The sequence below is a fragment of the Bacillus rossius genome (genome assembly GCF_032445375.1).
Source record: "Bacillus rossius redtenbacheri isolate Brsri chromosome 9 unlocalized genomic scaffold, Brsri_v3 Brsri_v3_scf9_2, whole genome shotgun sequence".
Lineage (NCBI taxonomy): Eukaryota > Metazoa > Arthropoda > Insecta > Phasmatodea > Bacillidae > Bacillus > Bacillus rossius.
In genome coordinates, this window is record NW_026962013.1 from 4,247,509 (window position 1) to 4,274,671 (window position 27,163).

Below are 27,163 nucleotides of genomic sequence, written 5' to 3' on the forward strand. Positions count from 1 at the left end.
TGTTAGTAAAAAAAAAATTATTAGTTTTTTCACCAACTGCTGAAAATATTTGTAAAATCATTCAAGTTCAGGTCTGTTATGCCCTTCCCTCCTTTTCACAGGTTTTGCCCATTGAAGTTGTTTCTTGTCACTTGCATTTGTTTCATTGAAGTTTATGTTTCAACTCTGCTAAGAGGTTTGAAAATTAAACTTATTTTTTTTTTTACCACCAAAGTTTGGTTGATAAAATAACAGTATTTTATCTTAATGTGGAACTCCTGAAAACTTTGTTTCAAACATTGGCTATGTGTTTATGTTGACGGTCTGACCATTACCCAATAATCTTTGCTCTCTAAATTATGTGTCTATTCTCTTACAGGGTTCAAGGATGGAAGCCTGCTGAGATACATGAAACTAAATTTTTTTCCTGAACTTGCTGTAAGTAACTTAAGTATAAAGAGCATTAAAAAGTAAGTTGTATTTTTTTTTAAATTGCTTTCATGTGATTCAGTGGTTTTTTTATTTCTTAATGTGAGAAATGGTCTACTTAAAAGCATCATCAGTGAGTTATACATTTCCATTGTGTTGAAATGGATGTTTGCTTGCTCTTTGACTCTGAAAGCATTGAGACGTAGTTCAACAAGTACAAGCTTGTACTTCCTCAAGCTACACTGGGCCACTGCCAGAATCTTTTGAAGGAGAGCATCCAGTATATATAACTATTTTATAATTTTTTTACGAGTGAATGTTCTTTATAATAGAATTTTTGGAATTAAAAAAAAATTGTTCGTCACAATAAAATCTCAGGGAATAGTAGTATACTTTAAGTACTTCAATGTTTACACATAGAATTTTTAAGTGATGACTGTGCTTGAAAAAATATAAACTGAACATTTTGTATTTTGTTTATTTTTATTCAATTGTTTTAATGCTTTGTTCTTAAGTCAGTCGTTTGCTTTTGTTAAGACAAGCCTTAAATACACGTGTGTTAATGTTAATAAAAACATGAAACACACATGTCAAGTTTGCATGAAAGACATACTGACACATGTGTAAACTGGCATGAAGTACAGACTGTACTAGGACACGCAATTCCTGCCATTTCTGTGTATGAGGGCTGTAGTATGGCGTAAATACACTGATGTGGTCCACTAAGGACTGAAATAATATTTCCAAAATTATATTTTTGTAACCTTGTGTAGCTAAATTGCTGTTGTTTTATAATTCTGCAGATTTTTTCTTTTAAATTGCAGGGTTTGAAAAGTTTTCTTAGTTTTTCTGGACTGCCCTGGGTAACATATGAAATTAAGTTTTTTCAGTTGCTTGTATTAATGAGCTTTCATATAAGAAAATCTTAATCAAGCAAAACTTTTGATTGTTCGCAGGCAGGCGCCTTCCACCGGACAAAACTCAACTTGCCGTGGACCAGTAGGGACTCGAGAGTGCGACACAGCCGGAGCCGAACATGACGAGCCTTCAGGTGCGTGGACGCGCTCCTTTCTGGAGACTGCAACGCCTGCACCAGTTCGCCAGAAACAGGCAGACACGTCCGTGTGGCACCGCCTGAAATAGAGGCTCCCACAACACTGTAACCAACATTTCGACTCTTCAATTGCCAAATAATTTTTTTTTATAACCCCAAATTTTCATATTTTGCTGTGGTATTACAATATAGTCTGATAGCTGGAACGAAACAAATTAAATTTAAAAAAAGGGGGATTGTCTGTAAAGTCGGTTTACGGACGATAATTTTACGTGATAACGTCATAGGAAAACGTTGATGTAAAATTGCATACTTTTTAATTTTCAAATATTATTTAAAGTTTTTGCAAATTTAATTTAAATAATTTGTTTGAATATAATCACGAACAATTAGTTAAAAAGCCCGCCTTAACCTTTTTGATATTATAGAAATTTTTCTTCCGCGGTGTTTGGATCGGTTCTTGCACGCTCGGCTCAGGCGGAACGTGACAATTTTTTGTGAGTGCAGCCGGCGTTCATCGATTTATAAGACTTTATCACGTAAAAATTAATTGATTGGAAAGAAGACCAAGAATTTATCATCATGGGTAGTATATTAAAAATTTGAAAAAATATTTCTTGATTACCAAATTGATGATACTGCAGGTTAGGTGGGCCAGCGAAGGCCCTGGGAGACGCGGTGGGCCCTGGGGCTGCTGGTTCAGACTCGGGCACGCTGTTGCAGGGGCGGCAGGGTGACTTCCGCCGGCAGACGCTCGCCAACATGGGGCAGGCGCTGCGGGAGGGCGAGCTCACCGTGCTGGACTACTACCGCCGGCTGCTGACGCTGAGGGCCGCGGAGAACCTGGGCGTGGACGACGGCTCCACTCGCACCCCGGGTTAGTAGGTCAGTGCGCGTGGAGTCATTCCGCAGCGAGAGTTCAGCTGTTCCGCGTTCCAACAGTAATGCTCGAGCGATGACTCATGCCGATATGTGTTGATATAGCTCTGGAATGTTTAGTTTCTCTAAGCTAAAAATAATGCATAAAAAAATTGGTTGTCTGTAAAGTCGGTTTACGGACGATATTTTAACGTGACGTCATAACAAAACATTGATGAAATGATTGCATACTTTTATGAATAAAATTGAATCATTTTTATTCTAATAATAAAAGAAACACTTGAAATTATACTAGTAATCAGATTTTTAAAATGCAAGAACAATTAACCTTTATTGCCGAAATTGTTGTTGTAATAAGCAATGAAAACCACATTAACTTTTCACTTCACTTTATAAACAGTCGTCGAAACAGAAGTGTGGATGACTTTAATTAATTTTAAAAACTGACATTTAGCTATAAAGTTTAAATATAATTATGAACAAGTTTTCATATAAATAAACTGTAATCAAATATCTATCATGAATTATATGAATCACCATAATTTTTTTGTCAATTTTAACATAACCTATTATTACCACACTTGCCGACAGTGTAACAAAACTCAGCTTAACGGAACTCAGCGTAACGGAACAATGAGTGTAACGGGACACAGCGTAATGGAACAATGAGCGTAAGGAGACACAGCGTAATAGAACAATGTGCGTAACGGGACACTTTTTCGTGCGTTAAGCCGGCGTTCATCGATTTATTAGACGTCATGTCAAAAACTTGAAAATAATGGTTTATTGCTAAATTAAGAAAACTGTAATGATACCTGAAACAATAATACTGCTAGGTTGTATGAGAATCTCTTATTTTAATATCTGCAAGTAATTATGGTAACAAATCGAATCTTTAGTGTGTTCCCTACTCTCAGATTTTGGAATGTACTGCTGACAGTAATCTTTGCAAAAACTACATAAAATTGAACACATTTACATACACTGTTTTACTCCCACTCCAACTTATAACATATTAGGACATAAAGTTTGATATTTTAATGCCACCTTAACTGAAAGAATGCACTTGGCAAGCTAAAATGCTACAGTACATGTAACACCATTACGGTTCATTTGGTTACCTTACATGAGTGCACTGTACGTACATGAATGAAGTTCTAGGTATAAGCCAGGCCAGAAACATGTGTATGACCTAAATCAGTCATCTTGTAGCTGTTTGTGCTTCAGTTGAGAGTGGTCTGAGCATAAATAATAATGTGCGTATTGCTGGTGGAAAATTGTCGACTTAATGTAATAAATTGTCAAAGATTAACTTATTATTGAATCCACTAGTTTCTAAGACGCACTTTTTTTTGTGACTTCTGGAGCTCAGAAAAAAAAAGTATGTGCCTTACAATTTATGATGTCTTTCATTCACAGCCTCTATTCGATTTTAAGACAATTTTTTTTTATCAAGTTCTTGGTTCAGGTTACAGCTGTGATGACTACTTACAGTTGCAGGCAAACTCATCACAATTTGTCCAAGTATAAATCGAGCTAATAATTCAGGAAGTGGTACATAAAACAAGGGCAGAAATCCAGTTGTTACATTATGAATTATGATTATATACTGACAACCACAGGTGCACTGCTGATTGAGAGATGCTCCTTTTTATTTCAGAAAGACACAGAGTACTTTACATGGCAAATAACCTCATCCTATTTATTTAGAGCCACTAAATAAATGAAAGATTGGCCATTACAACCTGTACACACTATCTGCTGGGTAGCTCTATGATGTTAGTAAACCACTGTAAGCATAAATTCACCATAGTTAACATTCACATTTACAAATAAAATGTGTAAGTTAAATTCAAGTATATATTTGCAGGTAAATGTTACCTTTTAGAAAAATTTAATGTACAATGAAATCTTATTACAATGTACCTGGAAAAAAACCACTTTTAGTAGGTACTTTATATTGAACTGTTACTTAAAGTAAAAAAATCTTGCTGGGACTTGAAAATATATACTTTAAAGTGAGAACTCATTTATAGTGAGGTACTTTATAATGAGGTTTCACTGCATGTGTCTTATAATCAGTGGCGTTTTAGATTTGAACGAATATAATTGGTGAAAACAATATGGGAAAGTAAACTTATAGATGAGGCCCAAAAAGTAGGGTAAACTAGTTAACAGTAGCAGTGCAAACATGTGAGGGGTGATCAAAAAATACTGTGAATGAATTGTTAAAGCAGAAACTGCTGATGCTACATAAGCCCGATAGCTTGATCCATTGAGATAGTCAGTGTCAGGTCTGAACAAGTTGTCACTCGTCAGTCTGCTTCTGGAGCCAGAAGAGTGAGGTTGTGTTTTTCCATGTCTGTCGCGCATCATGAATTTCGAACAACATGTTAACATTAAGTTTTGTTTTAAGTTGCAAAAAAGTGCAAAATCAGCTTATGAAACTGCAAACCATTTTAACAGATAATTTGTAAATTAGACAAGTGAGTCCAAATTTATTTTTTCCCAAACTTTTGACTGAAAGAGCAGAATAAATATTGTGTGTCAGTTTGCACAGAATTGAAAGATCATCTTGATGCAGATCCGGACTTCATGGCCAAAATTATGACTGGAGATGAAAGTTGGGTGTATGGCTATTATCCTGAGACGATAATTCAGAAGTTCCCAATGGAATATGAGTAGCTCTCCTCATCCTAAGAAGGCACGTCAGTCAAAGTCGAACGTCAAGGTAATGCTCCTTGTTTTTTTGTTTTTTTTCGATAGTGAAGGCATAGTGTGATCAGTGTTTGTTCCAGGGGGAACAACTGTAAACTCAAAATATTACAAGGGCATACTGCAGCGTTTGTGAAACAATGTACAGGTAGAGAGACCAGAAAAATGGGTCAATGGCTTCTTCCTCATCACGACAATGTGTTGTGCCACACCTTGCTTCTGATCTGCTAGTTTTTGGCTGAACAAAAGATTTCTTTCTGTTCACATCTGCGATTTGCTCTCTGGATTTAGCACCATGGGAATTCTGGCTCTTCCCAAAAATAAAAATCATGCTAAAAGGAAAACGTTTCGACACCATTCTCGAGATTGAGAGGGCCACGACGGAACAGCTGAAGGCCCTTCCGATAGAAACTTTCTAGAAATGCTTCCAATCAGTAAATCAACTTCGGGATAAGTGCATTGTTAGCCAAGGAGAATATTTTGAAGGCGATTAGTTCAAATTTGATGTAAGTTTATTACTTTATTTGTAATAAACGTATTCGCCGTATTATTTGGTCACACCTCGTATTTGCGTAAACGTAGCAGGGCGACTCCTGTGGGATGGTGCGGGGCGTGCCGGAGCCTTGCATTGTCGCACAAAGGTGCGCAGGCGTGTGATGCAGACTGCGGTGTGGCGCAGCTGTGATGCAGCTGATAGCCACCGCGAGCCAGGCCGACCCCGGTGTGGCATACCACTTCCTCAGCTCGTCCGTGGACCACTTCGCCACGGACTTCGGCGACCGAGGCTGGGGGTGCGGCTACAGGTGCGCTCAGTTCGGCGTTCCCTTGGCAATGTCGCAAAGTCTTGCAGTACGTACAACATTCGCTTGTACAAAGCACTTATGCCTTATCGCAACTAATGTTGAATATAATCTGAGCTACGGCAAGTCTCTTACGGAAAAATTGCATACCACAACATATTTTGAAATTCGGTCAACTCTTGTGCTGCACGCTTGTGTCTTCGTTCATATACGAGTCCAAATTCGGAGTTGAGACTCAGCAAATCTCTGAAGGGAAAATTGAATATCAAAACATATTTTGAAATTCGGTCAACTCTTGTGCTGTACGCTTGTGTCTTAGTTCACAAACGAGTCCAAATTCGGAGTCGAGGCTCAGTTTTGGTTGCGCGTGTCGTGTAGTTCATGAGCCCGGCGTGTGTGTGTCTGAGCACGGCGGTGCGATGTGGAGGCGACGCGGCGCGCACTTGTGGCAGGAACTGCCAGATGCTGCTGTCGTCCATGTGCTGGGACGAGCGGCTGGCGCGGCAGCTGGCCGGCTACTGGCAGGTGTCGTACGGCCACATGCCCTCGGTGACGCACCTGCAGCGCCTGGTGGAGACGGCATGGGAGCTGGGCTTCGACCCGGAGGGGCGCCACGCGCTGGGGGGCCGCGTCGTCAACACCTGCGCCTGGATCGGCCCCGACGAGATCGCCAGCATGCTGGGCTCCATCTACGTGCGGTCAGTGGCTCCTCATGCAATCCAGTAACAGTCATTGGTTATAAATTTTCTTTTGTTGTAAAATTTCAGGTTAGGTTTTCAAATAATGTAAAGTGGTTTCTTTTTCGAAGTTATTGTGAACGTATTTCTCCGGGTTTATTGTTTATTTTTAAAATTCATAAGTTTATTTTTTTTTTGCGGTCTTCTTTGTGTGGGAAGGCGTGCTGACTTAATTTTCCTTCGTTTTTCCACGACCGAGGCTTTGTTTCACACGCTAGGCGTGCGAGTCACGGTCACAGGAGTGTGAGAAAGAGACAAAATCGCTGCGTCGTGGGAACCAACGAGGTGGGAACAGAAGTAAGCATTTCGTCTGCAACTGGCTGCAAATGCCGAGCCTTTCAGAAGTTGGCCGATCGGGAGCGCCTACCCCAGAGATAAGTAAATGGACCAGATGGAACATAAACTCATTGTTTAGGTGAGGGGTTTGAAGTCATGAGGGGAAAGGTGAGGGGGAAAGTCCGCCATATTGCTTAGTGAATAACATTGTTGATTTCGCCGTTTGATTACATTGCGAGTAGTTGAAAGTTTGTTAATTTATGTATCGTTAATTTGGTTTTTGAGTGTTGTAGGTGAATCTGTTGTAATTTCTCAAACATTTGGTTGTTTTAGAAGTAGAATGTGTGATTTTTAACCAGTGTGACAATCTATAAAGCATGATATATTAATATATTATGGCATCGTGTGTTGCGTATGGTTGTGTGAACAGAAGTTCTAGGAAAACTGAGAGCCAGTTACTGAAGGAAAAGCATAAGAAGATAATCTTTCATAGGTAAATCGTGTTTGATTATTTTAGTGAAATATACTATTTTTATCGGCTCTATTAGTTGCTATCTATATGATATTTAAGATGCAATAGACTGACGCCACTCCCGCTGCCTGTCTTAGTTTTTTAAGGAATTATTAATGTTGTAAATGATCTCAGGGATTTTTAACGGGGGTTCGGCCTCGTGGCTGCAGGCAGGAGCGCGTCGCGGTTCGAAACCTACCCGGGCTGTTCAGGCCACCCAGGACGCCTTATAAATAACTGGTAAATGAATTGACACGACACTGCACTTTATTCAGAACCGATACACTTATTGGTCCAGGTACTGGCCGCGTCTGTTGTCTGACCGCTGCGACACGCGTATCTCTCTGCGTAAACGGTACGCGCGACCAGGATAGGTTGCAAAGTGGTGTACACGGACTTATACAGTGGGCAATTATAAATGTGAAAGGTGTGGCGGATAGTCACAGATCTCCTGTGCTGCAAGAGCTTCTACAGGCAGTTACGTTAACATGGAAAACAGCACATACAAACGGACGTTCCAAAGTTATTTGCGATCTAACCTGTGGCAAAATATTGAGGTCCCGAAAAGTTCGTAACCCGATACGTTGGAAACATACACGTTACAGTCACTTATTAATCAGAAATTACTCGGTTAGATTGCACGTTACAAGTTACACATTTACAGACGATGAAAGTTAAAAGGGTTAAGTTAACGAGTAAGAATTCGACACACGTTGCTAAGAGTCTTCGACGATAACAATTAATTGGCTTTGAAGCCGAAACTGCGTAACTCAATTACGCTGTCCTTAATCTCCGGACATGAAATTACGTAAAAAATGCAAAGCTCCCTGTTGGGATAAAATTAATTAGTTAATGAGTCGCACGAAATATCGTGCGACTGAGTGGGGTCGGCGCAGAGCTGGTTAAAAAGGATTTTAAGAACTTACACTATTGCTGAGACTTGGTTGTAGCGCGAAAGTTGATGGCTCTGCGTTCGCGGAGCGTCCGACCCCTGTGAGCTCCTGACGGTAACTCAACTCGAGACCGCCCTGCGGCCTCGCGCCTAAACACGTGGAGCGCGGGAAAACAGATCCGGCCAGTTTTGGGCTTAAAAGACATGTTACACAATATATGATTATAAAACAATTAGATATAATTTCCTTTGGACTAGTTATCTTTTAATTGTTATTATTTAGTTGTTTTTGATTTAAAAGAATAATTGCATATTTAATTCGGCGCATTGCCACACCTGGTTGGATGCTGTCGTCCTTTTGGTGTTCGTTGCGGCGCACTTTTATACATTTGGCGGACATCACGCTCGGGCGTGTTCGATGCACTTAAGAGTAAGTGTTGTGACATAACGGCCTGTGCGAACCAGAGGGAGCACCGGCGGTCGGCGTCAAGACAATGTCACAATTCCATTGGACCAAATGTAATCAGACGGTAAGTATTGAAAAAGCAGTGTTACGCATCAAATGATAATAACTGTTGGTTGGATTCATTGTTTTATTTATTGCTATTCTGTGTAGTTAGGTAAGTGTTATCCGGCATACTTTCCAATTATGCTAACGGTTTTTGAATTTAGTGTAACAACAAATTATACTTGATTTGCAGCTTGTTTTTATTAATATTATTACGATGCTTAAATCACGACGTTTCTGTATTCTTGTAGCTGTAGGTAGGTAGCTAGCTAGCTAGACATTTCTTGTTTGCGAGTATCAAATGTTTTTTTTCTTGTAATTGGAGAATGTTGTCATGTGAACGTGAGCCAATAGGTGATTATGTATTCATTAATTAAAAACGGCTGCGTGTATGCATGTTTTGGACAACTTATATTTAAAAAGGTCAATTGACTACATTATAAATACTTTAAAACACTGCGGCCGGTTGGTTAGGTTAGTATAGCTACATTAAAAATACTGTCATCATTTAATAGTTGTTTAGGAATGTAACAAACCATTCACACACAATCTCCCAATTTTTTTTAATGTAACTATACTAACCTAATTAACCGTCCAAAATCATTATTTTAATGATTTTAGAGGTATAACAACACGTGTGTGTTTTTTTTTTTTAAACCGCTGTTCTTGTAAACAATTTCTCAGCTACATAGGCGCCATATTGCTTAGTGAATGCCAGCTTCAAGAAGTATCGGTTATGTTCCATCTGGTCCATTTACTTATCTCTGGCCTACCCCCTGGTTGTTTGTTTATTACTTTTACGCGCGCGTTTTTTCTCTCCAGTATAAAAAAGCCACGCAGACTGTTTAGTGTGCGTGCTTTTTACTAAATGTTTCATCATGTACCCAAATGATGTACCTTTGTTTGTTTTCAGTTGTTACAGTGAGTGTTAAGCTATGAGTAACTGTAAGCAATGTTTATGTGAAGAATGTGGACAAGGGTATGATTATAAGAAAAATCTTCGCCAACACGTGCGGACGAAACATCCCGGGAAAGTTGACTTATCTTTTTTAGAGAACAAGAAAAAAAATTGTAAATTTAAGTGCAACAGTTGCGATAAAAAGTTTAGTCATTTCCGAAATCTAAGCTTCCATGAACGGAAATATCACACAAATCTTCAGCCACACGAACTGACGAAAAATCCCGGTAAAATTGATGACGTAGCTTCTAACCGGAAAAAAAAAAATTTGGAATTCAAGTGCAAAAGTTGCAATAGGCAATATAATCTTTTTCGAAATTTAAGATACCATGAACGGAAATTTCACAGTACGGAAATTGTTTCCAAAAACAGTTTCAAGTGCTCGTTATGTGAGTTCAGACTTAATACGAAAACGTCATTTCTGAATCATCTGGAGTCGGAACACAGTGCTGGCGTCAAGTCCCAAGATCTCGAGTTTTCCTCTTTCGAAGATTTTGTGAAATGGAAGCAAAATGTTGAAAAGGAAACATTTTCCAGGTATGTGAAAGAACGTGGTACAATACGGTGTGCTGACAATTCTACTAGGCATTATTTTGTATGCCATCGTTCAGGCTATTACACGTGTCAAAGTACAGGCCAGAGGCACCTTAAAACTCAGGGCAGTAATAAAATCAATGGGACATGTCCTGCAAGCATACGAGTAATAGAATCTGAAGGTGGAATGTGTAAAATTAGTTACATTTCAACACATGTAGGTCATCAAAATGATATAGGCCATCAACAGAAAAAAAAACACAAAACAACTGCATCCAAAAATGTTCAAGCCAGTGCTTCCACTAGCGATGGCAATTTATGTATTCATTTAGAAAATGAACTAGAATTTACTGAAAAGGAAGATATAGTTGCTGAACTCATCAAAACAGAATGTAGTACTTTCTTTAATATAAGTGATGAACAAGTCAAACTTGAAGAAGAGATGCACGAGATAATTAAAGGCATCTCCACTCAAAGCGAGGTTGAGGTAATCAGACGGTACACTGCAGCCATTAAAGCAACTTTAGCTGCAGTTCGTTCGCAGAATGGATGCCTTTCAAACAGTCAGTAGGCCGTTCCGGGAAGAGAACTCAAACGAAATATAGTGCCACAGAGAGGACTGCTTTCTACAAAACAAAGAAAAGTGAGTCATCGCGCTGGAATTGTGAAACCAAATGAAACAGAAATTCAAGACATTGCAATATCATTACTGCACAACAACTTATTTATATTTCATTTGAAGTGTCAAACTTAACTTTACAGTTAAATAATTGTAATATGTTCAGTGGTATGTTAGTATTTCTCATATTATTTATTCACTTTGTTAAGCATTTACAGTGAATTAATCTTATTCAGTATTATGTGTATTATTTGAAGGACGAAATATCGCAAATTATAACTATCCATTTGTTTAGGATAACCAGTAAGCTTCATTTTGGTGCACATAGTTGAATAATATTTTGCTTATGATTGAAGCCACATGTTTAGTGGGTGGCATTTACATGTATAACTATTATTATATATAGGTATAATACTTGAAATTTTTATTTTTATATTTCATTAATTTTACAATTGTTTTTGATTTATTTTGTGCTTATAAGTGACAAAATAGGTTTAAAGTTTTTTGTAAATAATTTGTTTTTTGTTAGGGTGTAAAGTCTGTGTTAATTGGTGCAAATAACATTACATAATTATGCAAGTCATTCTCAGTATGGTTTAAAGTTTAAACTTTCTTTTAAAGTGATGTAAATATTGTTTAATTTTTAGAAAACAATATACTTTATAACTTTTTTCACTACACTGGTCAGTGTTTGACGAACCTAAGTAAACTAAATTGAAAAGACTACGGTAATAACATTTCATATGCAAGTTGTTCTCAGTATTGTTTAAAGTTTCAACTTTCTTTCAAAGTAATTTTTTTAAATATTATTCAATTTATTGAAATAAAACTTTAGAAAACAATATGCTTTATAAGGTTTTTTTCACCGCACTGGTTGGTGTTTGAGGAATCTTAGGGCGCGGTTACACGGGACCCTGAACTACTTCAGGTGAACATGTTTAAGTAAACACGTTTACAAACGCAAAAGTGTACGGTTACACTGTAGTTGCTTAAAAGTGTGTTCATCTCTAAAACCGATTGTCTACTGTCAACGAATGACTGTTGTTGATCTTCTCTATTTTGTATCCAGAAAAAGCGGGACTTGTTTATAAAGTATTATCAGCAGAAATGGAATGTGTTTTCATATTGCTCAATATTTTTTTACAAATTGGGAATTCAAACAACATGCACGGTAAAATTGTTTAAATTTATTTTTTTATTATTTTTGAGCGAGAGTACCTATCTCCGTTTTAAGAAAATTAAGGTCAGGATCAATTAAAAAATATATATATATAATTACCTGTTGATTTTTTTTGTTGCATTCGGTAAAATATTACTCAAACTGTACAGTTAAGTTAATTTTTTTTTGTGTGCTCTGTTGTACGGAATATGGTGTGATTTTTCCATGAATAATTAAAACCAGGTAATACATCGAACATTTGTGTATAAGTTTCTTCTTTCTTCGTGACCTGCAACCTTGTATGTTCCACTCATCACCTAATTTGAGCTAGCCGTAGGTGGTGGGTGGTGGCAAGGCTCTCAGCCGATTGTGCTTCATCTCGTATCGTCCTGGATGCAACAGATGTGGAAGGATGGTGCACTATTATAAAAAAAGTTAAATTGCTGTAAGCTTAGGAGTTTTCTTCTTAATGTAGGCCTTCTATGTAGATTTGCAATAAACTGTCATAATGCTTACCCAACTGATATTTTTTTTGTGTTAGCAAAATGCAATCCTGAAGCATTTTATAATTATTCAGCTAAAAGAACTATGAATAATGAAAGTTAAGCCCAGTAACTTGTCTTGCCATTTGTTCTTGCAGTGTTACAAACTGCATAGCAAATTCTGGTGCATTCCTAGAGAAAAAAACCTGAATGACAGCAGTCCCATGTTAGCCTAGTTTATTTCTCATAAATCAACTTTTACAAAATGTTACAGAAAAAGGTTTGGTCATTATTTGTATGAAACTGCACTTCTATAATGTTTTAAATTGCAGACGTAAGTAAATAATTGGATCACTTATTTTTCTTATTTATTGTGGATTTTAAGTGCCATTTCAATAGTTGGTAGGATGTTAGATTGGCTGTTACTGTACATTAAAAAAAGTATATCAAATACAGTAGTAAAATTTGACGTAGTTAATTCCTGTGAAGAAGTTTCTCAAGTTTTTCATAAAATTTATTGAAAGGGAAATTTACCTATATAGTAGGTATATTAAAACTGAATAGGTCAGGTGCACCATTTTTAAACTTATTGTGCAGGACATATTTTTGAGTGGGATTATCTTAAAGGGCCTGCCTACCTCGGCACAAACTCTTTGCAGAGCTTCAGAAAAAAACCATGAAAACTGATCAAGATATCAAGATATACGAAAAGAATTTAAAAATGAGCTGAGGGTGGATAAGTAGTTCTGTTTCTGTATTTCGTTTTTTTAACTGCATTTTTAAGAGAGAAAAAAACTGCTAATGTGTGTGTTTTCAGAATTAATTGCAGACTTGAAACACCCAGTAAAGAGTCTTGAAAGCATCTAAGGGCCTTACATTGCACTTTTGTCTTCATGTCGCCACCATATAATGTAATGGTTATTGCTCAGATTTCGTAGTTGTCCTATGCATTACAAGAGGACTGCGCATTAGTTCAGAGAAGATACTACACTAGAAGCGAGAGCCGCACTTATCATTCCGCCTGACTAGCACAGATAAACCCCTGACTAGGCAGGTCCCGTAAGAGAATTTTACAGTATTCTATTCAAAATTAAATTTTACATTTAAAAAACAGTATTTGCAGAGGTGTAATGTACAGGCAGCCACAGTACAAAGCGACGCAGGCGCGCGGTGCTGCGGCGAGGTGAGGAGGCAGGGTGTGATCGGCTGTCGCAGGACCAAGAAGCAGGACTTCATGATCGCCGGCACGGGGCCGCGCCGACACTACACCATGTTCGACTGGGTGCTGGACTACTTTGGGCGTGCCGAGGGACTCGCTCACCCGCTCTACCTGCAGCACCAAGGTACTCCTGCCTGTGCGCCCGCCGTCCTCAAGATCCCGAGATGAGGCCTGTTGCCTGCTCAGAACGTGTGTTGTAATACAGACTGGCCAGATGGAAGCTGCAAACATCTCCTTGGAGTTTATCTGAACATTGACTACTACAGCGTCACGATAACCATGTTTTTCATTCTGGCTCATAACAGTATTATTTCTCCATCTCACCTCTTTCTCCAGAAAACCAAAAATGTTGTGCGTACAAAATCATAAAGCAAGCCTTCGAATTGTAAACTTGTGCACTAATTTTGCATAGGTATGACAGTCACCACAGTCACCAAACTAAGTGGTCTATTAGTAACATTGCAAATTACCTGGTCTATAAATAACATTGACAGTTATCAGCAAGCAGGATATTATGTCACTCTTAATATTGAACCTAATAATTTTATAAAAAAAAAGTTCTTCAAATTATAGGTTTTTATTTTATTTTCCAAAAAGTGTGTCTTAATTGTTTGAGATAATACATTGTAATGTTTTACATAAAAATACTTGTAATTTATTATGTATATTAAGTTATAGGCAGAAAAATCATTCAAATAAAATGTGTAGAGGTATTGAAATTTTACTTGCTTATTAGTTACAAGTTCATGTTTCTAAAAAAAAATTTTTAGTGGAGAACTTGTGTGATGACAAGGTTATAAAACAGTGCTTGCATAAGCAGAGAGGGTGCAAACACAGCCGTGCGCGTAGGTCACAGCCGCACGATCGTGGGCGTGGAGGTACTTTACGGGGAGAGGCTCAACCTGCTGGTGCTGGACCCCATCCACCGGCCGCACCAGATGAGCCAGCTGTACGACCCGGACACAGCAGGCGAAGCCATGGAGCTCCTTCGCCTGTCTCTGGACGACTTCAGGCAGCCGTACTACCAGGTGCTGGCCGTGAGCGGTGTCATGGGCGAGCGTGAGCACCAGGTGAGCTTCCTCGCTACCAGACTGTCGCTGGACGACTTCAGGCAGCCGTACTACCAGGAGCTGGCCGTGAGCGGTGTCATGGGCGAGCGTGAGCACCAGGTGAGCTCCCTCGCTACCAGGACTGTGGCTGGACGACTTCAGGCAGCCGTACTACCAGGTGCTGGCCCTGAGCGGTGACATGGGCGAGCGTGAGCACCAGGTGAGCTCCCTCGCTACCAGGACTGTGGCTGGACGACTTCAGGCAGCCGTACTACCAGGTGCTGGCCCTGAGCGGTGACATGGGCGAGCGTGAGCACCAGGTGAGCTCCCTCGCTACCAGGACTGTGGCTGGACGACTTCAGGCAGCCGTACTACCAGGTGCTGGCCCTGAGCGGTGACATGGGCGAGCGTGAGCACCAGGTGAGCTCCCTCGCTACCAGGACTGTGGCTGGACGACTTCAGGCAGCCGTACTACCAGGTGCTGGCCCTGAGCGGTGACATGGGCGAGCGTGAGCACCAGGTGAGCTCCCTCGCTACCAGGACTGTGGCTGGACGACTTCAGGCAGCCGTACTACCAGGTGCTGGCCCTGAGCGGTGACATGGGCGAGCGTGAATACCAGGTGAGCTCCCTCGCTACCAGGACTGTGGCTGGACGACTTCAGGCAGCCGTACTACCAGGTGCTGGCCCTGAGCGGTGACATGGGCGAGCGTGAGCACCAGTTGAGCTCCCTCGCTACCAGGACTGTGGCTGGACGACTTCAGGCAGCCGTACTACCAGGTGCTGGCCCTGAGCGGTGACATGGGCGAGCGTGAGCACCAGTTGAGCTCCCTCGCTACCAGGACTGTGGCTGGACGACTTCAGGCAGCCGTACTACCAGGTGCTAGCCGTGAGCGGTGTCATGGGTGAGCGTGAGCACCAGTTGAGCTCCCTCGCTACCAGGACTGTGGCTGGACGACTTCAGGCAGCCGTACTACCAGGTGCTGGCCCTGAGCGGTGACATGGGCGAGCGTGAGCACCAGTTGAGCTCCCTCGCTACCATGACTGTGGCTGGACGACTTCAGGCAGCCGTACTACCAGGTGCTGGCCGTGAGCGGTGTCATGGGTGAGCGTGAGCACCAGTTGAGCTCCCTCGCTACCAGGACTGTGGCTGGACGACTTCAGGCAGCCGTACTACCAGGTGCTGGCCCTGAGCGGTGACATGGGTGAGCGTGAGCACCAGGTGAGCTCCCTCGCTACCAGGACTGTGGCTGGACGACTTCAGGCAGCCGTACTACCAGGTGCTGGCCGTGAGCGGTGTCATGGGTGAGCGTGAGCACCAGTTGAGCTCCCTCGCTACCAGGACTGTGGCTGGACGACTTCAGGCAGCCGTACTACCAGGTGCTGGCCGTGAGCGGTGTGATGGGCGAGCGTGAGCACCAGGTGAGCTCCCTCGCTACCAGGACTGTGGCTGGACGACTTCAGGCAGCCGTACTACCAGGTGCTGGCCCTGAGCGGTGTCATGGGTGAGCGTGAGCACCAGGTGAGCTCCCTCGCTACCAGGACTGTGGCTGGACGACTTCAGGCAGCCGTACTACCAGGTGCTGGCCCTGAGCGGTGACATGGGCGAGCGTGAGCACCAGGTGAGCTCCCTCGCTACCAGGACTGTGGCTGGACGACTTCAGGCAGCCGTACTACCAGGTGCTGGCCGTGAGCGGTGTCATGGGTGAGCGTGAGCACCAGTTGAGCTCCCTCGCTACCAGGACTGTGGCTGGACGACTTCAGGCAGCCGTACTACCAGGTGCTGGCCCTGAGCGGTGACATGGGCGAGCGTGAGCACCAGGTGAGCTCCCTCGCTACCAGGACTGTGGCTGGACGACTTCAGGCAGCCGTACTACCAGGTGCTGGCCGTGAGCGGTGTCATGGGCAAGCGTGAGCACCAGGTGAGCTCCCTCGCTACCAGGACTGACTGGACGACTTCAGGCAGCCGTACTACCAGGTGCTGGCCGTGAGAGGTGTCATGGGCGTGCGTGAGCACCAGGTGAGCTCCCTCGCTACCAGGACTGTGGCTGGACGACTTCAGGCAGCCGTACTACCAGGTGCTGTCCATGAGCGGTGTCATGGGCGAGCGTGAGTACCAGGTGAGCTCCCTCGCTACCAGAAATTGTGGCTGGACGACTTCAGGCAGCCGTACTACCAGGTGCTGGCCGTGAGCGGTGTCATGGGCGAGCGTGAGCACCAGGTGAGCTCCCTCGCTACCAGGACTGTGGCTGGACGACTTCAGGCAGCCGTACTACCAGGTGCTGGCCCTGAGCGGTGACATGGGCGAGCGTGAGCACCAGTTGAGCTCCCTCGCTACCAGGACTGTGGCTGGACGACTTCAGGCAGCCGTACTACCAGGTGCTGGCCCTGAGCGGTGACATGGGCGAGCGTGAGCACCAGTTGAGCTCCCTCGCTACCAGGACTGTGGCTGGACGACTTCAGGCAGCCGTACTACCAGGTGCTGGCCCTGAGCGGTGACATGGGCGAGCGTGAGCACCAGTTGAGCTCCCTCGCTACCAGGACTGTGGCTGGACGACTTCAGGCAGCCGTACTACCAGGTGCTGGCCCTGAGCGGTGACATGGGCGAGCGTGAGCACCAGTTGAGCTCCCTCGCTACCAGGACTGTGGCTGGACGACTTCAGGCAGCCGTACTACCAGGTGCTGGCCGTGAGCGGTGTCATGGGCGAGCGTGAGCACCAGGTGAGCTCCCTCGCTACCAGGACTGTGGCTGGACGACTTCAGGCAGCCGTACTACCAGGTGCTGGCCCTGAGCGGTGACATGGGCGAGCGTGAGCACCAGTTGAGCTCCCTCGCTACCAGGACTGTGGCTGGACGACTTCAGGCAGCCGTACTACCAGGTGCTGGCCGTGAGCGGTGTCATGGGCGAGCGTGAGCACCAGGTGAGCTCCCTCGCTACCAGGACTGTGGCTGGACGACTTCAGGCAGCCGTACTACCAGGTGCTGGCCGTGAGCGGTGTCATGGGCGAGCGTGAGCACAAGGTGAGCTCCCTCGCTACCAGGACTGTGGCTGGACGACTTCAGGCAGCCGTACTACCAGGTGCTGGCCCTGAGCGGTGTCATGGGTGAGCGTGAGCACCAGGTGAGCTCCCTCGCTACCAGGACTGTGGCTGGACGACTTCAGGCAGCCGTACTACCAGGTGCTGGCCGTGAGCGGTGTCATGGGCGAGCGTGAGCACCAGGTGAGCTCCCTCGCTACCAGGACTATGGCTGGACGACTTCAGGCAGCCGTACTACCAGGTGCTGGCCGTGAGCGGTGTCATGGGCGAGCGTGAGCACCAGGTGAGCTCCCTCGCTACCAGGACTGTGGCTGGACGACTTCAGGCAGCCGTACTACCAGGTGCTGGCCGTGAGCGGTGTCATGGGCGAGCGTGAGCACCAGGTGAGCTCCCTCGCTACCAGGACTGTGGCTGGACGACTTCAGGCAGCCGTACTACCAGGTGCTGGCCCTGAGCGGTGACATGGGCGAGCGTGAGCACCAGTTGAGCTCCCTCGCTACCAGGACTGTGGCTGGACGACTTCAGGCAGCCGTACTACCAGGTGCTGGCCGTGAGCGGTGTCATGGGCGAGCGTGAGCACCAGGTGAGCTCCCTCGCTACCAGGACTGTGGCTGGACGACTTCAGGCAGCCGTACTACCAGGTGCTGGCCGTGAGCGGTGTCATGGGCGAGCGTGAGCACCAGGTGAGCTCCCTCGCTACCAGGACTGTGGCTGGACGACTTCAGGCAGCCGTACTACTACGGGAGCTGGCCGTGAGCGGTGTCATGGGCGAGCGTGAGCACCAGGTGAGCTCCCTCGCTACCAGGACTGTGGCTGGACGACTTCAGGCATTCGTACTACCAGGTGCTGGCCGTGAGCGGTGTCATGGCGAGCGTGAGCACCGGGCCACCTCATAATTGAAAATGTTAAAAATAGCTTTAAAAAATTAGGTTTAGTTTTCATTTTAATCTTAAAAAAATTTTACCTGTATTTTAAGTTTATCATATAATAAAAATTCCCAACATTTCCCTTATAAGAACAATGTATTTATATCCTGTGTATAACTTTTAAAGAATGGTGCATTTTCTGCTGGCTAACGTGGTGTTCGATATATCAGAGGTACATAACATTCACAGTTTTTTCTGTGTTGGCACCCTGGTTTTAGAAAATATATAACAAATCCTTACTTTCTTGGCCGTTCTGTTTGCCAACTATCCTGTGATGGTTAAAAAAAAAAGCATTTTATATTGCAGATAGAGTTGAGTTTATTTCATTCATTGCGAGGAATTGGACATAGGTATTTCCACACTAAACGTCGTCATCACAACTCATGTGCCAACTTCAGACTAAAATCACCAAAATTTATGGCTCGCCGATTGAGTCTCTTCCTGGAAAGAATTACAAATCAAATAAAGTCAATATAAAGTGAAATAAAAATTACGGAAAGGCTTGGCAAGTGGAGTTACGTCACTGAGGAATCACGACAGCCGGCTGGTTGGTGTCTGTCGCAGCGAAGCAGAGGCGTGCTGGCTCCGGGAGGGCATTACGGCCTCTACTGAGGCTCGCCTGCCGAGCCGTGCAGCATCCCTGGTCCACAAGCAACTCCGCCCCTCTCCATCGACATTATTTATTAAACATCTCACTTACATATTCAATATAATGGACTGGTTTGTGGACTATTTCAATTAAAAAAATTCTGAACATTTTCATTTGGAGAAATTTGAAACCTCGATTTTCATCTGCAAATAATGTAAAACTAAATAAGGTAATACTAAGCGTGGCTACACATTTGTGTACGGCCAAATCAGGCCTCAAATTAGCTTTTAATTTTTTTATTTCCTATCCACACACTAAAATCCATAATTTTTCTTGATAACAGAATATAATTTTTTTGCATTTGCTGTTTTTCACTTTTTTTCCCCCCCCCCCCCCCCCCCCCCCAAACCAAGCACCCAATAGTCCAGCTTTTAAAATGTTGAGTTTCAAAAAGAAATGTTATGTTCAATTGTTTAGGGTAACATGACACACAGCTAGCTGGTTAGTTTTAAAGTTATTTATCATAGAAAATTTACATGTTCTGTGTGAATAATTGTGATTGGTAGAATGAACATAAGAAAACTGCTCAGCTCTGAACTCCCGTGGCCAACATCCGTTGTGCCTACGATCATGTGACTCGTTTGCGTGACCAATGCCGAAAAAAAGAAAACGGTGGGAAACTGAATTTTACTTCATGCAAACACAATAGCAACAAAATTCAACCTGTGCATTACAACAGCTTTCAAATGTATTAATTCATCACCAGAACAGATATCTACAATCACCTGACATCATATAAACTGTACACACCCTCATTATTGGGCTTGAAATCAGCCACCATGTGTGTATATAAAAAGGGGTGGGGGAGTTTGCCTACACAGTGACATATCTTGACACAGAATGCATTAGTATTACCCAACCCAACCTATATATTATTCACTTTACAGTCAGGATGGAGTTGCTGTGATTGGCAGGTTTCATCCAGGAAAATGAGCATGGACATCTTAATTTTTTTTTTGTGGATTTCAACAATAAAAGGCTATGTTTTAACAACACTCTTTTATTCACATATGAAAACATTAACACGGGAACATTTATTTATCTTCCACTGTGTGGCATCTACTGACTTCACGACACACAGTGATGCAAACTATATAGAAGGTAGCCCTTGCGAAACCACTGCCCTACATGTGAAACAATGCAGTGAAATACATTCGGCAGTCTACAGTTTTGACGAATAGCTACTTGGAGGTGGGTAACCAGACGCTACACCGCTATCCTACAATGCTGCGTCGCTGAGCAGCATTTACTACTCTTGCCACGTGTGTTGACAACGCACTAGCCCCCCTGCTCGCTGCGATAAGGCTACATTAGCTCAACAATTTGCATCGCTGCTTCACTTGGGTCGCACAGATAACATGTACACAGCGTATTTAAAGCACACACAAAAAAATCAACAGTAAAAGTAACAATACTACAAAATGGTACAAACAGTATAAAACAAAATTTATATACAAGTGATTAAAAAATAATTTGTACATTTAACTGGAAAACACAGTCTGAGCTACATGAGATCCTTATTAATACTGTACATATGTACTTTAGGAATGAGAAACATCATTCATGGCAAAAGAATATATTCTCGGAACAATCCCACACCTTTCAGCAGACACAATACAACAATGTCTTATTAAATTTTATATGGAAGATTTTAAATTAATGGTTGAAGTGTAGCACAAAGGGTTTGCAAGATGCAAGTAAAACAAACATGATAAAGTATAGCTAACACCCTTTAAGCATCATCGGACAGTGCCAATGAGAAGAATTTCTCAGTTAAATTTATCATTTTTTTATATTGTGTAGTCAGTTATAATATGACATTTTCTGCAACCAGTAAAAATAATGTAAAAATTGCTATGTCTGTAGGGTCTGCTTTTAAGCAATACTTTACTTTAAAAAACTGTTTATAGAAACTTTTTTTTAAATGTTATTAAAGTTTTAAATAAAAAGCTAAACTAAAAATATATGAAATTAATTCTATGTTTTAATAGACTAAATTATGTAATTTACGATATTGATGTGAATATCGTGGCATTTCGGTAGTTGCCATTTGGTTGTGTATTAGTATTGACTTCAATTTTACTAATATGTATTTCGATCTTATCGTTATGTATTTAAGTCTTATTAATATTAACCATATGATCTTGTCTTAAGTGATACAATTTAAATGTGAAATTTTACCAATTCTTTATTGTACACCTTATTGTATGTAGTCTTTAATTTTTTTTTAAAGTATAGGACAATTTAATTTTCAGCACACTATAAACTGCAAGTTATTGTACAAAACAAGTTCAGAACAATCTGGAAATTATTTTCCCTGAAACTTGTTGGTTTCAATAAATGAGTTTCTTGAGTTGTACAGCTTCTTTAACAATATCTGTGCGTGACTGACTGTGAGATTCCAATAAACATAAACTACAGCATCATAAAAGTTAAAACAAGCAATGATAGTCTTAGTCGTTGGTTATGCACAAAAGGCTTAACGGGAGAGAGCAATTACATGGGTAGCAATGCACCATGATTGCGATGCCTTTGAGAACCTCCTTCATGTAAGATATGCACAGCTTGATAGAACCGTCATACTGTGTGTTACGAATACGTTTATGTCAGAAAACCAATAGTGAGCTTAACAAAGGACGTAAAATTGAGCGCTGCCTCTTCATTGGACTGTATGAAGGCTGGAAAAATGGACTACAGAAACACCCACCCTCAAGTTTTAATAATTAACACCGCAAGAATTCTGTGTGCAAGTTTAAGACTGGCTTTACTGCTTCATATGCAATTCTAATGTATGTACAGTGCATTCTAAGATGGCTGCTATTTTAACTGTGTCTGCACATTGTCGCAAGTTGTAGTGCACTGTCAACGCAACTAAGTAGTTAATTACTGGTATGTGTGGCTGGCAAGATTATAATTTTTGCTAAAGTTCAGTGACATACCCTCTTCATCATACCAATTACATACACAATTCACTAGCACAATCTTATAAGTGCATGACTAGAATATATTCAATTGATTTTAGCAACACAAAAAAAAAGTCAACCATGTTAGTCAGAGACTCGCGCACATGCAACACTTATTTCACGCCATGTTGATTTTTCATTTTCTCATCATTACTATTAGTTAACTGCTATTTCTGTAAATTCGACACCACACCTTTCACAAATATTTTAACAGATATTTACCAAGTGTAATATCTGTTGAAAATATTTCCAACAAAAGAAAAAAATGCAAGACGGGTATCATGTTATAATTAACAAAAATAGCACTTAAAACAAAGTACATGTAATGTTATAAAAAATAATATTATTAACTTTCAATGTGAGACCGAAACTTAAAAGCAATTCCTGAGATTGCACTTTCTGATAACACTGACGCAAAAATTGTCTAGTTCAAGGTAATGGGAGCTTATCTAGTTATAGATTAGGTGACGATGTACAATATGCCGCAGTATTTCATTACCAAAAACAATGCTCGCAAAAATTTTTGGCATGATATATATATAGTGCATACATCGCTATGATCCTATGTTTGGTTTTATTATTATGCACTAGTATTTTTCAACTTGAAGGATATCCCTTGACACATTCTCACACCACACAACATTTTTTTTTAAAATTTCTTCAAACGCACAATAATTTGTCTAGGCACATATTTCTCTGAACTTGAACTAACAAGTGATCGGTTGTGATGAGCACTACTCACAGGTATGAAGGCACGTTTGTACGGAGAACCAGCCTGGCACAACACTCAATAGCAATAGTTCACCGGCATGCAGCTAGGGGGTGCTACACGGTCACTCTTGGAAACCCTCGAGAGCGCAGACGTTCCCTTCACTACACTACAGTGCCGTGGTGAGTCTGTGTTACACCTGGCGTGGTGGAGCGCAGAAGGCTCGCATCATCCGGGCCTCCAAAACCACTTGTAGCACTCCCTAGGAAACTAGTGATGGAGCACAGCAATGCCACAGTTGGGTGCGAAAACTATGACTGCTAACTAACCTTGCTCATCATACTAGCGAGCCCAGCTATTACAACTATGTACCTCGATGTTAATTAAGTGCGCACTGTAGTGAAAATTCCATTCCACTGAATGGGCGAAACCAAGCCAATCCACGCTGATCACTATGTCTCATGCCATGTGTATTAATGTCTACTGTCAAATTGTCAAGTTGAATCCAGCGATAAAGACCTGACTTATCTTTTATGGCATGAGTATGTTGGAATATTGTATACACCTCAATTCAAGATTGTACATAGTCAGGAGTGGTCAGCTTGAAATTTAAATACAAGTAATGTTAAGACATAAAACTTAAAAAATGCTTGTGGCCTTTTCCTCTCATAGCAGCAGTTAAGTAAATTGATGAAAAATTAATTTTTATTAAATTTGTGATTTCACTGTGAGGGTGAGTACGGTCAACGTGGGTACGACGCGAGGCAAGCCAGAGGAAGCGTGAGGAGTCCTGTACGCATGACTGCAGTTCTTCGACAAGAGGAGGAATGAAGTGAGAGCACCCAGAGCAAACCCCTACCGGTGCACTGTCTACAGTGTCTTGCACAAGTGTACACTCTGACTGGATCAGCAGTTAACACAGAAACAACAGCAGTTCACGTACTACAGAAGCCCTCCTCGATGCACTAACAAACCCACTCGCAAAACTTCCCCAAGTTCCAAAGCCATGAAAACCACTGTAAGCTGGTTTGAAAACCATTTTCATTGTCATTACGCCCATTACTACTGAACTGTGTCAAAACTACTACAAACCGACAGCAGTTACGCTACACTCCACATACTAACTGTGCAGTGCCACAAACATTTAGCATCATCGTACAGTACAACTGAAAACCTACCCTTCTTTTAAAAATCTTTATAAAGTTTCAAAAACCAATCAGCACTCTCCTAACTTACACGCACACACACATCCACTATGCGTGCTCACATAAATACACTCGCACAGTTTGCTACTGAACAAATCAACAAATGGACAACTTCGAAGCTGCGCACATTATACGGTATGTATAAATTTCACAATGCACAGGTTCTTAGTACAAAACTTTGTCTGCACTACAGACAAGCGTGTATAGACACCTCTTCAATATTATACACTACAACCTCAATTCGCTCGCTAAACCCAATATTTCATGTGAAACATTTGCAAAATTTTTGAGCCTGTCATATTACTTCTGCTTGTAAATATTAAAATACAAATATCAAAGTTGGGTTTCCTCGTGTTAAATATTTCAAAAATGTTGATACAAACAATACAGCACTTGTTGAACACACCTATTGAATAAGATTAACATATTGTGTTAATTTCTTTTGATTCTTGAGCTGTTCGTATAAAAATTAAAAATAAAAGAAATGATCTGGAGCTACTGTAGGGATTCTGCAGTATTTGTGAACAAATGAGGGCCATTCGCTACATGGTCACAAAGGTGAGCTACTTGCGGTGGTCGGCGAGAGACTCCACCAACAATGCGTTCACGCCAAACTGAACACTTTTGAAACTAATTCGAAACCTTTATGCGGAAAACTTGCTGCATGTACGTAGCTGAATAACGTCTACGTAAAGCACTGCTTGGCTCATTCATGTGCAGTTGAGTCGACGGCAAAAATGACAAATTTGTAGTATATTAAAGCGTTGCAAACATAGGAGACCCTTTTTTTTTTCAGGTACAATTTTACATTTTAGCAATAATGATTCATAGATTTTCTTTTATTAATCATGCATAAAAGTGAAATACAACTTCCAATCAAGCTATCATGTGACAAAGTTAGGAGAAATTTTTTTTTAATACATATTACAGGTAGAGTTACGATAACTGAAACTGGGCGAGAATTAATACGAATGTAAAGTAAATATTGTACTTTTGTCGTCGTACTGCCCTCTTCGAACCCCATCCAGCATCAGCCCAGGATGCAGGGACGTCGGAACTTTTTCATGAGTGGGGGGGCGAAAAGATGTATCACACTTACCTCAGTCCTAGAGTGGGGGGTCCGGGGGTCCTCCCCCGGAAAAATTTGGAATTTTAGATGCGAAATTGCAAAATATTAAATATACCATTCCAAGAATTTGATGATGTAGTATGTATTAAATATGGATTAAAATATCTGGTTCAGAAAAATACTACTAGGACCAAATATTTATTCTGGGAAAAGGAGGGGGGCGAAATGCTACTCTCGCCCCCCCATGCATAACAGCACGGGAACGACTCGCCTCTGCTGCCCCCCCTGTTCCAATGTCCCTGCCAGGATGTATGAGGCCACCCCTGCGTCGAGGCCCGGGGCAACAGCCCCTTTGTTCGCAGTCTTCGCTCCTCTCCGGCGAGAGGAGGTTATGTCCCGCTGCGTGTCTGGGACGTTGAGCGTGTGCATAAAGCACTAATAGCGCTCTGCGTCATGAAGTACCTCGGCGTGTGTGAACCACGGCCTGTCGACGGAGACCGAGGGGCCATGCTGGCAAGAACGTATCACTCCCGAGGCTTGCCGGTACCCATCGTTGATCATCCCTACCCCAGCCCCAACCGGGCCTGGAAGCCAGGACTACGACAGTACATGACATTTAAGCACTTTGCTGTGCAACACTTGTCGAAGAAGTAGAGCGTCCCTCTACCCCACCAGCACAAGCTGCCTCCGCGTCGGGGTGACATGTTCACCTTCTCGCATTTAGAAAACACCCCCATCAGCCCAACAGCACGTAATGGGACATAAGCCAGTGGCAAACAGGGCTTTCAAAAGTATTCAGTTTGACCGTGAAACAACACAAACTATCACGAACTATCTCGTGAAACTAGAGGTCCTCCTGCAAAAAAAACCTGTTGACCTCTACTCCACCAGCAACAACTGACCATATCACAGGAGCGTATCTTGAAACGTTATTTCAGGGAGGAAGGGTGGAATGTCAAATATACAACAATATTACCATTGCATTGATATGCAGGTACGTGCTACAGATAGTCCTCCTACGCCCTGGTGTCTGAGGAGGTGCTGAGGCAGGTATAAAACGAGTACAAAAGTGAGGGTGGTCAGGAAGGCAGAGGGTGGCAGTGTTGGGAGGGGGGTCCGAGCCGCGGGGAGGGGGCCGCTCAGGCGGGGTGGGAGGCCGAGGCTAGGCTGCTGTCCAGCTTGCGCGCCTCGTGCTCCAGCAGCAGCGCGTCCAGGGACGGGTCCTGGGCGACCGTGCGCAGCGAGTCGCCGAGCGTCTGGCGCAGCTGCTGCATCTCGCGGCCCGCGCGCGCGCTGCGCAGCACGTACAGCTGCCGCCGCTTCACCTCCTGGTTCAGCTGCTCGCGCAGTTGCTGCACCTGCACACCACCCGGTCCCCCTCTGGTCTGGTCCCCTCTAGTTCCCTCTAGTCCCCTCTCTGGTCCCTTCTAGTCCCCTCTAGTCCCTTCTAGTCCCCTCTAGTCCCCTCTGGTTCCTTCTAGTCCCCTCTGGTTCCTTCTAGTCCACTCTGGTCCCTTCTAGTCCCCTCTGGTCCCTCTAGTCCCCTCTAGTCCCCTCTAGGGACTGGCTCAGGTCTGACACTGCGAGTGAAGGCTCGATGTCTTTAGGCCAGCGTTTTACTGCCCAGCACATCCTGTGATTCAACATCTATCGAGCCAATCGCATCCAGGGCTGATGACCACTGCAACCACGTTCGCATTACTACGCTGCCAGCATTTTCAGTTCCCTCAGAGCTTATTATCGCAGCCAGTTCTAACATCAGTATAGTGTTTCTTGTTTCCTAGCAGGTTACACTCCACATTTCAC

At 42.7% G+C, this 27,163-nt stretch overlaps 2 protein-coding genes across 6 annotated transcripts in view; one reads left to right on the forward strand and one right to left on the reverse strand.

Moving 5' to 3' along the window:
* The first annotated feature begins 280 nt into the window (after window positions 1-280).
* LOC134543306 (zinc finger-containing ubiquitin peptidase 1-like) lies at window positions 281-19,524 on the forward strand. Of its 4 annotated transcripts, none has more exons than XM_063388235.1 (8): window positions 281-417; window positions 1,365-1,459; window positions 2,186-2,339; window positions 5,736-5,859; window positions 6,309-6,554; window positions 13,748-13,875; window positions 14,601-14,821; window positions 19,327-19,524. In XM_063388235.1, exons 2-8 carry the CDS (start codon window positions 1,445-1,447, stop codon window positions 19,372-19,374), a joined length of 936 nt encoding a protein of 311 aa, XP_063244305.1. In that variant the 5' UTR covers window positions 281-417; window positions 1,365-1,444; the 3' UTR covers window positions 19,375-19,524. The 4 variants fall into 4 exon arrangements, 3 of the variants coding, with proteins under 3 accessions (XP_063244305.1, XP_063244306.1, XP_063244304.1); XM_063388236.1 differs by having other exon boundaries at window positions 334-417; window positions 1,369-1,459; XR_010076905.1 differs by lacking the exons at window positions 281-417; window positions 1,365-1,459; window positions 2,186-2,339; window positions 5,736-5,859; window positions 6,309-6,554 and adding an exon at window positions 9,458-10,275 and having other exon boundaries at window positions 14,601-18,621; window positions 19,327-19,468.
* Window positions 19,525-20,401: 877 nt separating this feature from the next.
* Window positions 20,402-27,163, reverse strand: part of LOC134543305 (rootletin) — a 57,823-nt gene continuing 51,061 nt past the window's right edge. For both annotated transcript variants that reach the window (XM_063388233.1, XM_063388232.1), the window contains exon 30: window positions 20,402-26,715. In XM_063388233.1, coding sequence (XP_063244303.1) covers window positions 26,497-26,715 — 219 coding nt within the window. In that variant the 3' untranslated portion in view covers window positions 20,402-26,496. The remainder of the gene's footprint in view (window positions 26,716-27,163) is intronic.

Coding starts and splice junctions, on each gene's coding strand:
- LOC134543306 (XM_063388234.1), top strand. CDS start 9,716: ATGAGTAACTGTAAGCAATGTTTATGTGAAGAATGTGGACAAGGGTAT. Junction 10,276..13,747: donor GAAAAGGAAACATTTTCCAG/GTATGTGAAAGA, acceptor CGGCTGTCGCAG/GACCAAGAAGCAGGACTTCA. Junction 13,876..14,600: donor GCTCTACCTGCAGCACCAAG/GTACTCCTGCCT, acceptor CCGTGCGCGTAG/GTCACAGCCGCACGATCGTG.